The following is a 15,990-nucleotide window of genomic DNA, read 5'->3' as shown; positions in this document are numbered from 1 at the left end:
AGAGTAACTTAAAAATTAAGCTATATTTCTTATCTAAAAGGCATATACTAGAATCTTTTAGTGTGATCATATTCAGCTATTATTTGTATAATAGTAAAGCAAAGCTACAAAATAATTGTTGGTAGAGCAAATTCAAAATGGAGAAGATAAGCACATTTCCAATTAAAATATGGTAACAGATTTCCAAGTAAAAATTTGCATATCTTAAACATTTATAAAATTGAAATATAAATTTTCTTTACAAATTCCACCACTAAGTAAAAATGGATCCATGAAATGGACAGACCAATTCTGAGGCTCTCCAAGGAGATTCTATCCCTCTCAACTGTTCATTCACGTGTTATTTCAGAAGCACTAAGGCACTATAGATCATTGAAAATTTCATCTATTATACTAGTTTTATTAACAAGAAAATGATATCCTCAAGCTTAAAAACAAATATTAATTTCTTACCTGCTTCTTTATCTTTGCAACAGTTTGGGAGATTTGAGATTAAGCTCGGATGAGTCCCGTCATCATCACAGAGGTTGTTACAGTGTTCCTAAACAGAATAAACATCAATGAATAATTTTACATATAGAAATACACAGACGTCGTCATTAAGAACAGCAGTTTTGAAATTCTGTCAACTGCAGATAGATACTCCAGTATTAAAGATTACCTGTATTTTCAATAATTGTTCTGACTCAAAACCATGATATCAGGCACAAATCATAACTATGTCCCCTAGATACTACTTTAGAAAACAGAATTTTAGGGCAAAATTAAAGCACAGAAATCAATAAACGTGGGTCAAATTCATTCAATGTTTGATCTAGCAAATAAAGCTAAGGAAAACGTGAGTAGCTAGAATAATGCATATGGTCATCGCTCGGTATCTATGGGAGATTAGTTTCAGGGCCCCTGAAGATACCAAAATCCATGGATGCTCAAGTCCCTTTTATATAATGGCATAGTATTTACATACAACCTGAGTACATCCTCCCGTATACTTTAAACAATACTTACAATACCTAATACAATGTAAATGTCATGCAAAAGAATACTTTTTATTTATTTATTTATTTTTGAGACAAGGTCTGACTCTATCACCCAGGCTGGAGTGCAGCGGTGCAATCTCAGGTCACTGCAACCTGTCACCCGGGTCCAAGCCATTCTCCCACCTCAGCCTCCCGAGTAGCTGGGACTACAGGTGGGCACTACCACACCCAGCTAATTTTTGTATTTTTTTGTAGAGGTGAGGTTTCGCCATGTTGCCCAGGCTGGTCTTGAACCCATGAGCTCAAGCAGTCCGTGTGCCTCGGCCTCCCAAAGTGCTGGGATTACAGCTGTGAGCCACTGTGCCCAACCTAAAAGAATACTTTTAAATGGCACTGTTATATGGTATTGTTAATATGTATGGTATGATGCTGTTATATGTTATTGTTTTTATGTGTTTTGTGACTTTTTTTCCCTGATAGTTTTTGATCTGTGGTTGGTTCAATCTATGGATGCAGAACCAACGGATTTGAAGGTTACAAGTACCATATATGGTGTCAGATGAGGAAAACTATGTAAATGATCTCAGATAGAAGAACTGCATTAAAACAAGAAAAAAGCCAACAGTTAAATGGTATAACATCGTGTTCTGTATTTTAAACATGGCAACCACACCTATTCTTAGTATTTAAATCTTTTTACATTACTATATTCTTGAGGAAGAAACAAGGAAAGAAGGTAGCAGTTGTCCCCGTGTGTTTCTCCAAATAAAGAATACAGTGTAGGCAAGTTAGGAAAGAAGGGATATTGTAAGCCCTGTAGAAAAAGACAGAACAAGCCTAAACACAGGGCCCCTGGAGCTCAGCAGGAGACAGCCAGGCCTGCAGACTGGATCAAAGTTCCCTCTTAATCACCACCTACTCATCCGGCCTCAACCTAAACCTCTGACCAGTCCTTGTTATCAAGAATTCCTCATTTTCTCCTGTACATCCAATTCTAAGAACATACCTGCTCTAAGAACTAGTCCTGCCCCAAACAAATCTCCTTCATCTGTCTCTCAAGTCAGTTCATTTTTCCGACCAGGAAAATGTAGATACCAATATTGCAAAATAAGTTAACTTACACAACAAAGCTCATGTTTACTTTTAGGTTTATTTTTAACTAAAACAATCAGAAAAGTCAGCAAACAACTCACATTTTATATGCCTCCTAATTTTTGCCATCTTAGTATAAAGATCATTAGTTGTAAATGTTTTCTTTTTTCTTTTGGAGATAGAGTCTCGCTCTGTTGCCCAGGCTGGAGTGCAGGGGCACAATCTCCGCCCACTGAAAGCTCTGCCCCCTGGGTTCACGCCATTCTCCTGCCCCAGCCTCCCGAGTAGCTGGGACTACAGGTGCCCACCACCACGCCTGGCTAATTTTTTGTATTTTTAGTAGAGACAGCATTTCACTGTGTCAGCCAGGATGGTCTCTATCTCCTGACCTCGTGATCCACCTGCCTCGGCCTCCCAAAGTGCTGGGATTACAGACGTGAGCCACCACGCCCGGACAGTTGTAAATGTTTTCATATGATTCTAATGACAAGACTTAATATTTGTTGTGTCATATTGTTAGAAAGTAAGAGTTCCATGGATCATTCAGATGTTAAGTCTTTTTTGAGGAGAAGATATGAACAAGCAGTGCTGTGTGTATTACAGATCCAAATCAGTTTTTTTTTTTTTTTTGTCCCAGACTGGCTGGTCTCAAACTCCTGGGCTCAAGCGATCCTTCAGTCTTCAGTCTTGGCCTTCCAAAGTCACAGGATTACAGGTGTGAGCTATTGTACCTGGCCCCAAATCAGCTCTTTAAACAAAATTGTTAAAGCTTCATAAATAGCAATTGACCATCAATGATCCATGTAAATAGAAGGTAATTTAGTTCCTTTTGGCTTCAGAACAGATCAGAACAGGCTTGTAGGCATACTTGTATGTTAAAACGCTTATGGTTTGAAAAAAAGATTTGTATTTCTGAGGTGCCAGACACTCGTGGTGATTTTGTATTATCCCATTTAATGCTCAAATTACTCTAAAAGTAGTTACTAACTTTACATTTTTATAGATAAGGAAACCAGGCAGAGAAAGGTCAAATAATTTGCTCAGTGATTACATTTCCAAGTCAAGATCTGAAACTTGGCATTTTGACTTCTGAGGCTAAGCTCTCAACCTCTCATGGACTGACAGCCTGTCATGGATTTTAACAGCAGACTTATCTGGGTTCACTTAACAACCTACAAGCCTAAGTGTATGTCGAACAGGTCCTATACCTTTCTTGGAGCACTACTGCTGTATATATATGCCAGAACTGTCAACAGAAACTACTCAATAAATGCCAGCTAGTTCCCATCAACTTCCTCTTTCCTCATATTGACTGAGCTTAGAGAAAAAAGGATGGCTATAAGAAGTACTTTTAAGACTAAATATTTTGGGTGGAATGATCAGTTTAACAGATTGATTATGATTAAGTAATTAATATCACTTATATAATTATATAAAATGAATAACATATTATTATGTTAGTGCAATAAGATTATGTAAGATTATGACCCTTTATAAACTACAGTCTACTTATATTAAATTCGGCATACTATATACTATACTTAATTTTTTAAAAATAAGAACAAAAAGAAACTACACCCAGTGTTGTTAATAAGAAAAGATGAGGAAAAAAATTTACGGTAAGACAAGTAAGACATTTCCTTTTTAACTAGCATGATATATGACATTTCAAGGGTATTACTTTGAACCAAAATGCATTTTCATCCATTTGCGTTAGGAAATTTAACTCTCTTCTTACCTGTAAGCTGTCTAGACACATCTTAACAGAGGGTTTCTTCAGTACAGAACGAAGTACAAAGGTCTTGGGGGTGGGATGGTCCCTCCTGCACGCTGGAGTAGCTGGTGACCTGACATCAGGGACTGTGTCTGAGCTCACTTCTGCTGTGAAAGTGTCAGGCGAAACAGCATCACTTGATCCTTTGCCCACTACACAGTCAGCAGCCTTCAGTGCTTCAAGATAAACATGTAAACTTGAGAGGCAGAAGATCTCTTAAATCTGTTTGTTCTAGACCAAAAATATAGTGTGTATTTGCAAAGATAATTACATGCTATGAAGAAATTCAAACCTAACATAACCTGATTAGGCAGTAACATCTGGGATTTCATTTGTAAAGAGAAAAGGAGGTAAAGAAGCAGCATCGGTCAGTTTTTACCTCAAATCTGACTACGAAGGGTAAAGTGGGTATGGGGATTTGGCTCCCCAGGAAATCTCTGAGTCAGAGGTTGAAAGAAGGTATCATGAGTCAGCTATAGGCTATTAGCGTGCCTCTACTCATGACACCTACTACTTGGACCATAAAAACTAATCTGAGCCAAGCATTGACTAATAAGCAATTTTATTGCTAGAGTCACAGGCATTTCAACATCCGAGGGCGGCAGGAATGAGAAAAGAAAGATCATTACACCAAGCTACAAACACACTGTATGTGCCCCAAACAGGCGTGGCTTTTCTTCCCATTGCCTTATGATTAAGTGATCCATTTAACAAATACATGATGTGACAGGCACTCCTCTGGGTGCTGAAGAAGTAAAGATGAGCAAACCCCCTCAACCAGCACGGAATAAGCAGGGATTATAAAATCTCACAGCAGGGAGGAGGGAGAGGGAAGGAATGATGGCTATGGAGGGTAACATGAGGATCCTCAGGACAGAACCATGCTGTGGCTTGGCTGTACTGTGCTCACATGAATCCACATATGATAAAATCATACGGACTAAACATACACAAAAGTGTGTGCATGTAAACTGGTGAAATCTGAAAACAAGTTGGTGGATTGTAGCAATGTCAATTTCCTGGTTGTGATATTAATATTTGTAGCTATGCAACATATCACTACTGGGGGAAACTAGGTGAAGGGAATACTGGATTTCTTTATATTATTTCTTACAACTAGATAGCAAATTTATAGTTATTTCAAATAAAAAGTTAAAATATATACATGTACACACAACAAGTAGTTAATATATGCTATTAAGGAAAATAATGTAACAAGAGAGGAATACAGTATGATAAGCTGAAAGGAAGTGCTACTGCTTTGGGTAAACAGAGAGCTCCTGAGCAGACACCTGAACAGAACAAGGTGAACCACACATAGATCTAGGGATGGACACTATGCACATGAAGCCGAGTGCAAAGACCTGAGGTAAAGATGTACCTGGCATAGCAGAGGCCCAGTAAGGCTGCTGTGGCTGGAACAGTGGGCATGGACAAGAGAGCTGAGAAATAAGCTGAGAGCAAAGGTTAAGAACCAGGCCAGGGAAGGCCTAGTAGAAATAATATGGTCTTTGGCTACTTCTCTAAGCATAACAGGAAATCGATGAAAGATTTTAAGGACGGCAGTGAGATATTGTGACTTACATTTTAAAACCAGTGCTCTGGCTACTGTGTGAAAAACTGTAACAGGGGATTGGGGAAAGAGGGGAAGCAGGAAAACCACTTCAGAGGATACATCTAACAATCCAGGCAGGAGATGGTAATGGCCTGGACCACACTGATAGGAATGCAAAAAGTGAGAAGTGGGTGGACATCTGACATGTTTTGAAGACCAATAGCATTTATCAATGCGATTACAAGTTTCATCTGAAAAAGGGAGGTATCAGTTGGGTGCAGTGGCTCACATCTGTAATCCCAGCACTTTGGGAGACCAAGGTAGAATGGAAGGATCGCTTGAGCCCAGGAGTTGGAGACCAGCCTGGGCAACATAGTAGGATCCTGTACCTACCAAAAAAAAATTAGCTGGGCATGGTGGTGCGCACCTGTGTTCCCAGCTACTTGGAAGGCTGAGGCAAGAGGACTCCTAGAGCCCAGGAGGTTGAGGCTGCAGTGAGCCAAGATCACACCACTGCACTCCAGCCTGCGTGACAGCGAGACTCTGACTTAAGAAGAAAAAAAAGGAAAAGAAAAAGAAAGGTATCAAGTTAAGTCCAATATTTGAGATACAGCAATGAGGTGAATGAGAGTGTCATTTACTAAGATGAGGAAAACGGAGATGAGCAGGTTGGTGAAGGAAAAAATCATCAAGACCTATTTGACTATGTTCAGTTTGAGATGTTTATTAGGCATTCAAGTGAAGGTCATGAAAGGGAGCTGGGTACTTAATTCAAGAATTCTGGGAAAAGGCCACGGGCAACTATTTTAATTTGAAGTCAACAGCATGTGATAATGTCTGAAGTCACCTAGAAAGAGTTCACATTGGGTACCCTTTATCCAAAATGCTTGGGATCAGAAGTGTTTCAGATTACAAATTTTTTTCAGATTTTGAAATATTTGCATTCTACTTACCAGTCAAGCATCTCTAACCTGAAAATCCAGAAATGCTCCAATAACCATCTCCTTTGAGTGTCATGTTTGCACTCAAAAAGTTTCAGAATTTGGATTTTTGGCTTAGGGATGCTCAACCTGTATATAGAGAAAAAAGGTCCAAGCACTGCACATGAAGGTCGAGGGGGGGCATACAAATATTTGAAGGTCGGGATGGAAGAAGAGGAGCAAAGAAAATACACAAAGAGGAAATGGTCAGTGATACACGGGAAAATGAGAATGACACCCTGAAACCCAGTGAGGAAAATGCTTCTCACAGGAGGGCCTGGTTATAGATGTCTATATCCGTCCATAGTGCTGCTAAGACATCAAGGAAAGGAATGTGTTGAGTCTGACTACCACTGGGATGGCAGCCAGGAGATGGCTGGACAACAAGGCCTATTTGGAGCTGGATCAAGAAAGAATGGGAGACAAGGAGACAGAGTGTGGCCTTCTCTTAAAAGTTTTGCCTAGGCCGGGCGCGGTGGCTCACGCCTGTAATCCCAGCACTTTGCGAGGCGAGGCGGGCGGATCACGAGGTCAGGAGATCGAGACCATCATGGCTAACACAGTGAAACCCCGTCTCTACTAAAAATACAAAAAATTAGCCGGGCGAGGTGGCGGCCGCCTGTAGTCCCAGCTACTCAGGGAGGCTGAGGCAGGAGAATGGCGTGAACCCCGGGGGGCGGAGCCTGCAGTGAGCCGAGATCGCGCCATTGCACTCCAGCCTGGGCGACAGCGAGACTCTGTCTCAAAAAAAAAAAAAAAAAAAAAAAAAAAAGTTTTGCCTAAAGGAGAGTAAAGAAATGGTGTTCTAGCTAGAAGGCAATCCTGGGGCAAAGGGAAGTTTAAGATGGGATATTTTACAGCATCTTGTAGCTGAATAAGAAAAGTTAACAATTCAGAAAAGAGAAGAGACAACCCAGACACAAGGTCCTTAGAAAGAGAAGGAGCAATGGGAATCAGTCCATAAAAAAGAGGGTAGAGGCCAGGCGTGGTGGCTCACGCCTGTAATTCCAGCACTTTGGGAGGCCAAGGTGGGCAGATCACCAGATGTTAGGAGTTTGAGACCAGCCTGGCCAACATGGTGAGACAGCATCTCTACTAAAAATACAAAAATTAGCCGGGTGTGGTGGCGGGCGCCTGTAGTCCCAGCTACTCAGGAGGGCTGGGGCAGGAGAATCACTTGAACCCGGGAGGCAGAGGTTGCAGTGAGCTGGGGCCGCGCCATTGCGCGAGACTCCATCTCAAAAAACAAAAAGACAAAAAAGAGGCTGGCCCTAGGTAAGAACATTGCGGCCCTTTTGAAAGAGGAGCAAAGGTAGATACACACATAGAGAGACGCAGGAGGGCTTAGGGGTGAGAGGACCAAGACCTTTGCTCCCAAAATCTCTTATTTTCTCAATGGTACAGGAAGCAGGAACTGCAAAACGATACCAGGGAACTTTCTCTCAGATCACTCATGAGTAGAGCTGCTAGGTTTGGCAAATAAAGATGCAGGGGCCCAGTTAAATCTGAATTATATCTAATTCCTTACATATGTGTACTCTGATATAAAACAAAAACACTGGAGTGACGTGGGGGGAGATAGTGGAGTAAGAGTTCTGTGGCTTCATTCCCTGTTCCCAGAGAAATCCAGTGAGCAACTATCCGCCGGCAAAAATAACATTCTGAATATCCCAGAATTTGGGATTGAGGTTGACACACTTCCTTGGACCCCAGAATGGAGAAAAGCCACAAACAAGTGGTAAGAAACTTTTCTGTTTGACTATGCTGCCCTTCTCCCAACTGGCACAGTGCCACACACAGAGAATTCCCGTGGACCCACAGTTTCTAAAGTGGGAAGAGTGAGTGGGAAGCAGACGTTTGGCTTCCCCACCATTCTGGGATACTTCGCAGGAACTGCACTCCTGTCTCGTCTCCAGGAAACACTGGGAGTACTGGCAAGGCTGGACCACTGGGGGTCAGGTAAAAACAAAAAACGTGGGATGGGGATCACAGCCACCAGAGAGCAAATTCTGGTGGCTTCCTGCATTCCAGCTAACAGAGATGCCACACCAGAGAAACCAGCCAGCAGTATTAAGCTGCAGGAAACATGGTTAGTGGGTCTTCCAGGTTAAAATCCCTGTCCAGCTTCCCCACACAGCCTGGGTGCTCCCATTAGGTCTTCCCCAGGTCGAGAGGCAACTGTAGGTCAGTGATTGCCCACAGAGGAAATATCTGGCCCCATCTAACCCTAGCTGTAAAGATGTGAGCCAACTAAGTTCTGGTGCTTGCATTAAATGTTTGCATTCCTTTTTTTTTTTTTTTGAGATGAAGTCTTGCTGTCGCCCAGGCTCCAGGGCAGTGGTGCAATCTCGGCTCACTGCAACCTCCGCCTCCTGGGTTCAAGCAATTCTCCTGCCTCAGCCTCCTGAGTAGCTGGGATTACAGGCAGACGCCACCATGCCTGACTAATTTTTGTATTTTTAGTAGAGCCGGGAGTCCACCATATTGGTCAGGCTGGTCTCGAACTCCTGACCTTGTGATCTGCCTGCCTCAGCCTCCTGAAGTGCTGGGATTACAGGCATGAGCCACTACACCCAGCCCAAATATTTGCATTCTACTTACCAGTCAAGCATCTCTAACCTGAAAATCCAGAAATGCTCCAATAACCATCTCCTTTGAGCATCATGTTGACAATCAAAAATTTTCAGAGTTTGGATTTTGGCTTAGGGGGAGCAACTGTAGGTCAGCAATTACCCATGAAAGGTACATCTGGGCCTACCCAATCCTAGCAGTGGAAAGGTGATCAAACTAAGCCCTTGTGCTGTCACTAAGTCTTCTCCAAGCCAGGCTGTGTCAGTGATTACCTGTGGAAGGAGCATCTGTCCCTGCTCAACCCCAGGGGCAGAGAAGTGACTCTACCAAATCTCAGTACTCTGCTTAACCCTACCCTGGGCTGGGAGGCAAGCCCAAATCCACACACATCTGTGCAGTACAGCCTCAGGCCCTGCCCACCCTATGGGGCCAAGCAACAACCTCAAGCAGCCTCAGAGCCCATCACATGGTTCTGCCCAACTACAGATTCCAAACAATAGTACTGACCAGCCAAGGAAGACAACCTGCAAATCTGCCAAATCAGAGACAATCACAGAGCCCAGAGAGCAGCTCTACCTGACTGAAGGCAGAGTCTAGCCAGTGATCTTACTAGACCATGGAGGACAGCTAGCAATATCATTTGACTTCAGAGCACAGGAAGCAACCAGAGAACCTGACACCAAAATACAAAGGATCACAAGCAACTACTATGAATAATTAAATGCCAACAAATTGGATAAAAGAAATGGATCATGAACAAATAGAAAATCTCAAAAGACCAATAGTGAGTGAGAAGATGACTTAGTAATAAAAATCTCCCACCAAAAGAAAAGCCCAGGACCAGATGGCTTTATTGCTGACTTCCATCAAACATTTAAAGAACTGACTAGTTTTCTCAAACACTTTCAAAACAAATAAAAGTAGAGAAAATACTTCCAAATACTTCCTTGTCATTTTACAAGGTTAGCAATACCCTGCTACATGTAAGAAAATTATACACCAATATCCCTGGTGAACAAAGATGCAAAAATCCTCCATAAAATATTAGCAAACCTAATTCAGGAACACATTAAAAGACTCATTCACCATGATCGAATTAGATTTATCCCTGGGATGCAAGGATGGTTCAACATATGCAAATCTATGTGATACATGACATAAAGAAGATGAAAAATAGAAATCATATGATCACCATTTTCTGTGTGTTTTCTTAACCAGATCATTGTGAAATTATTCATAATTATTCTTTGGCCCTCTGCCCAGAAACCTCTTTTTGTATCTGACAATTGCTGAGATTTGGGGAAAGGAGCAAGTCAGAATAGAAATTAGTACTCCTCTCCTTGAATTAGGATTATAGTCTCAAAGAAGCTACCGTAAGGCATTCGTGGTGCTCTGAGCAGTGTTTTGTGTGTGTGTTTTAAACTGGTAGGAAACTGGATGCATATTTATAAAAATAAAAAACTGGAAGAAATGAAAAAAACATATATCAGAAATAGCCTGGCTTCAAATTTTAAGCATGGACAAATTCTGTCTCTGGATTATATTATGAAGCTCTTATGTGAAACATGTTTCTTTGTAATGAAAACCACGTTGGAGATGTTTAGTAATCATATTCTGTTATGGTCCCAAGACTACTAAGGAAATGCCTTTGTACTTTAGGGAAATACTTTTGGCATTTTATTATAAAGACAGAAAAACTGAGATGTAGCCCCTCTCCTGGAAGGGCTGATTTTGAATAACTGCTCATATGATGCACATGTACTGATTACTGCCTATTTTAATAAACACTCTTGAAAAATGAAAAAAAAAGATGAAAAATAAAAACCATATGATCACCTCAATAGATGGAGAAAAAGCATTTGACAAAATTAACACAATATCACAATAAAAATTCTCAGACTAGGAATAGAATGTTCTTCAACACAATAAAGTACATGACGAACCTGTCACTAACATCATTCTTGTCAATGAAAAGCGTCCATTAATGGGTGAATGGATAAAGAAAACACGGTATATATACACACAGCCGAATACTATTTAACCCTAAAAGCGAGGAGACTCTCATTTGCAACAATATGAATGAATCTGGAAGAGATTTTGCTAAGTGAAATAAGCGAGGCACAAAAGAAAAAAACCACATGATTTCACGTACATGAGGAATCTAACAAAGTTGAATTTATAGAAGTAAAGAGTTGAATAGTGGTTACCAGAGGCTGTAGAAGTGGTGAGGAAGGAAATGGGGAGTTGTTGATCAAAGAATACAAGGTTTCAAATAGACAAGTGGAATCAGTTTTGAGATCTATTGCACAACAGTGTCTATAGTCAATATTAGTGTATTACATATTTCAAAATGAGAGTAATTTTCAAATGTCTCACCATAAAAAGAATGACAGGTAAGTGAAGTGAGGGACATATTAGCCTGATTTAATCATGCCACATTGTATAAATATATCAAAATATCATATTATTCCCCATAAATATATAGTTATGGTTTGTCATTCAAAAATAGTAATAAATGTAAGAAAAACAAAATAATTACATGACACACTATAAAATTATCTGTTGAAAACATAAATTATATGTATCTAAATTTTGAAATGAAATAAAGGAAGGAGTGTTGGATATTTTAAGAGAAAAATAAGGTGTGAAAGTGTGTGGATTAAGAAACAGCACCGTCCAGGCGTGGTGGCTCATGCCTGTAATCCCAGTACTTTGGGAGGCCAAGGCAGGTGGGTCACGTGAGGTCAGGAGTTCAAGATCAGCCTGGCCAACATGGTGAAACCCTGTCTCTACAAAAATACAAAAATCAGCAAGGCATGGTGGTGGGTACCTGTAATCCCAGCTACTCGGGAGGCTGAGGTGGGAGAATGGCTTGAACCCGGAAGCAGAGGTTGCAGTGAGTTGAGATTGCGCTATGGCACTCCAGCCTGGGTGACACAGCAAGACTCCATCTCAAAAAAAATAAAAAAAAAAAAAAAAAAAAAAAAAACACAACAGCCATTTGAGGAAAAAAAAAAAAAAAAAAAAAAAAAAAAAAAATTGAGGCTATCAGCATACCAAATATTAGCAGCTCTGGGGCAGGTGCAGAGAAGGCAGGGAGAGTCGCTGAGTTGGATTTCTGGCTACATAGGTAAAACAGAGGAAGCAGAGGGGGTAAAGGAGATTAGAGGTATCATGCAGGTCTCCCTAAGCTCCCCCTTAACAAAGGGACATTTGATTCCATCTTAGAACATCTTTTTATTCTTCCTGAAGGTGCACTGTCTGGGGTGCCACCAAAAAACAATGCAGTTTAAAATACAGAAATCAACACCAGACTCCTTTCATCAAGGCCCCATCTACTATGGTAGATCTATTCTTCCCTGTTTAATTACAATATTTCTGAGTACAGCTTCATGGCATGCCTAAATAAAATTTTGGCCTGTGTGATTTCAACATTTCACATTGTAGAGTGAGGTGTTTAGTATGATGACAACTGTTAATCGCCACACTTCATACAATCTATAATCACTGTCGCAGAGAATCTGTCACTCCTACGCAAAGTCCCGTAAGAGCAAAGCAAAAAGAATTGTTAAGAAACCGTTGGGTCGGGCACAGTGGCAAATCCCAGCACTTTGGGAGGCTGAGATGGGTGGATCATGAGGTCAGGAGTTCAAGACCAGCCTGGCCAAGATGGTGAAACCCCGTTTCAACTGAAAATACCAAAAACTCAGCTGGGCGTGGTGGCGGGTGCCTGTAATTCTAGCTACTTGGGAGGCCAAGGCAGAGAATTGCTTGAATCCAGGAGGCAGAGGTTGCAGTGAGCCGAGATTGCGCCACTGCACTCCAGCCTGGTCAACAGAGTGAGACTCTGTCTCAAAAATAAGAACAAGAAAAAGAAAAAAGAAACCACTAAAGGCAAGAACACCTTATTCCATCACGGTAACAAACTCGCAACCTTGCCCTGTGCAGGGGGACCATGCAGGCGGACATCCACCCATTTATCTTATGATTAAAATTAAAAGTCAGAGCAGATGCTCACTACAAAAATGCTAAAGAAGTTCTTTTTCAGGTTGAAGCAAAATAAGACAGAGAAACTCCGATCTTTAGGAAAAAATGAAGAACATAAGAAATGGTATATCTGGGTAAATATAAAAGACTATTTTTCCCCTCTTAACCTGTTTAAATACATATAACTCTTTTGGCTGGGCACAGTGGCTCACGCCTGTAATCCCAGGACTTTAGGAGGCCAAGACGGGTGGATTGCTGAAGGCAAGGAGTTGAAGCCCAGCCTGACCAATATGGCAAAACCCCATCTCTACTAAAAACATAAAAATTAGCTGGGCATGGTGGTGCATGCCTATAATCCCAGCTACTCAGGAGGCTGGAACACAAGAATGGCTTGAACCCGGGAGGGGGAGGTTGCAGTGAGCCGAGATTGTACCACTGCACTCCAGCCTGGGTAACAGAGTAAGAAACCGCCTTAAAAAAAAAAAAGAAAAACAAAGCACATACAACTGTTTAATCCAAAAACAACATCTTGTGGGGCTTAAAATGAAATAAATGTGTATCTGTAAAGGATCATAAAAGCCATGGCTGGAAAGGAGAGGAAATTGATCTTTAGAGTTTGTAGTTTCTGTATTTTATGTGAAATTGTATAACAGCAACTAACCAGACTATGAAAGATTACACAGCAATAATTAGGAATAGAAAACATATGATAAAATGACAGATGTGAATAAAACCATGTTAAGTAATTACCTGAAAAGTTAATAGGTGAAATATTCCAATTACAATAAATTTTCAGAATGGATTAAAAAAACACAAGATCCAATTATATGCCCATAAGAGTTTTACTTTAAAGATCCAAGTAGAAAAAAAGTCAATCTAAACCCTTGCTAGTAATGTTCACTCAGTACAAGCATACTGATTTTGAGAAAGAATAATTTTTACATCCTGGTAAAACTCTTTTTACATGCTTAAAAACAAATAAAAATATTACAAGTAGTGTTTCTCTAACAAAGAATACTTGTTAATATGTTCATAGGTGCTACCTCTTTATACTAAATTCCATGAGCTTAGAAATACTTCACTAATTCTTATTGATGGTAGCTTAAAAAAGAGAGTATCTCTCATATAACAAGAATTTGGAAGCATTTCTACTAGGCCATGAGCTCCTAAAAAGTAGGAAACAATTTCAGTTCCCCCAAATTTTAGCAAATAGGTACACTAATCATAAATGTCTATGAATCGGGCAACTGGCCATGTACTAAGAAAATATTACTTACCATTTGAAGTCTCTGTGAGCTCTGAAAGGGGAAGAGACTTTTCAACTAAAAATCCAGACTGTGTTGAACCAAGTTTAGATGGTATCTTGGGGAAAAATTGAAAGAGTATTACATTTTATTACTTAGAGTACTACTAATGCCTTTTTGAAGATCTGAGTAAACATTATGGATTACCTGGAAATCTGATGTTCAATCAGTCACCTTCATTATCTCATAAACTCAAAGTGTACAGGAATCTAACAATGAAGTATTCATACTAATTGCATCCTAAACATCCCACAAATCAACTTTTAATTCCCCAGGAAAAGTTAAAAGGATATATTTTTGTTGTTATAGCCTAGACAGCTGTATCATCTGCAATTCTTTAGAGAAAATTCTCAAAATAAAGAAAAGTTTATATAATTATTAATCAAACGCCACACGATATCAATACCTGGGATATGAAAAACATTAAAGGCTAGGATAGAAAACACAGTCACATTAATTCAGAAATAATATCTGAATCATGATGTATGTTCAAACAATTAATCAAAGTTCTGATAACAAACAATTATTCTTGCTTCTGTCCGGTGGGGATTTCACATCAACCTGAAAAGGGCGGAGGGAGCCGAGATTACAGGCGACTGAAATACAAAGCAAACCCACTGGAGCCTGAAGAATCTCTAATAACTATCAAATCTTTGTTCTGCCAGTCCACATAAAACGAATAGGACGAGCACTGGATCTAAGAGACAGAGAAGGTGCAGAAAGAGTTTCAACTGTAATGGTGTTAGGTTATCTCCTCTCACAAAGAACACGAGGAGCTACTGTGTCAAACCAGAACTAGGAGCATGAAGCAAGAAAAGTCTGTCATGAGAGACCAGCTCTCCGTTCACGCGTGCGCGCAGGTCAACTGATCTTCAGTAGTAGTATTTTTCTCCTAATATTGCCTTTTGATTGTCTTGACAGGGTTTAGGTAGTTATAAGCCACAAAAATCCCTAGAGCTACTTGAAAGAAGTGAGCAGAGCAAAGGAGAAATTGCTGAATGGCACCCTGATTTCCATCAGAAGGAAAGCAGTCAGGGGCAGGCATAAGTGCAAGACTCCCAGGCCTGTGGAGTACACCCCACACAGAATCTCCACCTGATCCACCAGCTTCACTGAAGCCATCTGCTTATACCCTGCTCCCCAGTAGAAAAAATACTGCCTGAGGGCAGGACTTTAACTTCCTCCCTTCTTGGAGCATCACCCCCTAGAATACCTCACATGCAGAAGATCCCAGGGCTTATTCACTTTGTAAGGTTAGTAGTCAAAAGTGAGATCGCTATCCAAACTGTTTCTAATAAGCGATAAATAGCAGCAACCATAAAATTAACAGGTAGGAAATACACACACACACACACACACACACACACACACACACAGACACACACACACCCCACAGCTACCACAGGGCAGAACAAGGTACTAAAATTGAAGAACAGCACTGACAGCCTTAAAACTGCCTATGCAGAAAACCAAAACTTCATTTTCCTATGCGTAAAGTAAGTGAATTACCTCAGAAAGATCTGCAGAAGTTTCAACTGCACATACTCTGTCTGTATCAGTATTGAATATCTGGAGACCAATTACTTTTCCTTCAGCATCCGTTAGATTTTCTTCAGAGTCTCTCTGATAGGATATTCTCCGACGTTTGGAGGACAACACTGCAGGGAACCCAGAATGCTGGCAAGCGCTGAGACCCTCCTTTCTGGCTATAAACACAAAATAAAAACAACACAGGCATAAATGTTTT

General features: G+C 40.5%; 1 protein-coding gene across 10 annotated transcripts in view; it reads right to left on the bottom strand.

Annotated features, from left to right (window-relative positions):
* CDCA2 (cell division cycle associated 2) overlaps positions 1-15,990 on the bottom strand; it is a 52,479-nt gene that overhangs the window by 26,269 nt on the left and 10,220 nt on the right. For all 10 annotated transcript variants that reach the window (XM_058433423.1, XM_058433422.1, XM_032144472.2 and 7 more), the window contains 4 exons: positions 15,753-15,949; positions 14,217-14,301; positions 3,811-4,022; positions 454-541 (listed from right to left, as the gene is read on the bottom strand). In XM_058433423.1, coding sequence (XP_058289406.1) covers positions 454-541; positions 3,811-4,022; positions 14,217-14,301; positions 15,753-15,949 — 582 coding nt within the window. The remainder of the gene's footprint in view (positions 1-453; positions 542-3,810; positions 4,023-14,216; positions 14,302-15,752; positions 15,950-15,990) is intronic.

The sequence above is a fragment of the Hylobates moloch genome, unplaced genomic scaffold, assembly GCF_009828535.3.
Source record: "Hylobates moloch isolate HMO894 unplaced genomic scaffold, HMol_V3 SCAFFOLD_22, whole genome shotgun sequence".
Lineage (NCBI taxonomy): Eukaryota > Metazoa > Chordata > Mammalia > Primates > Hylobatidae > Hylobates > Hylobates moloch.
This window is presented reverse-complemented; position numbering and strand designations above follow the sequence as displayed.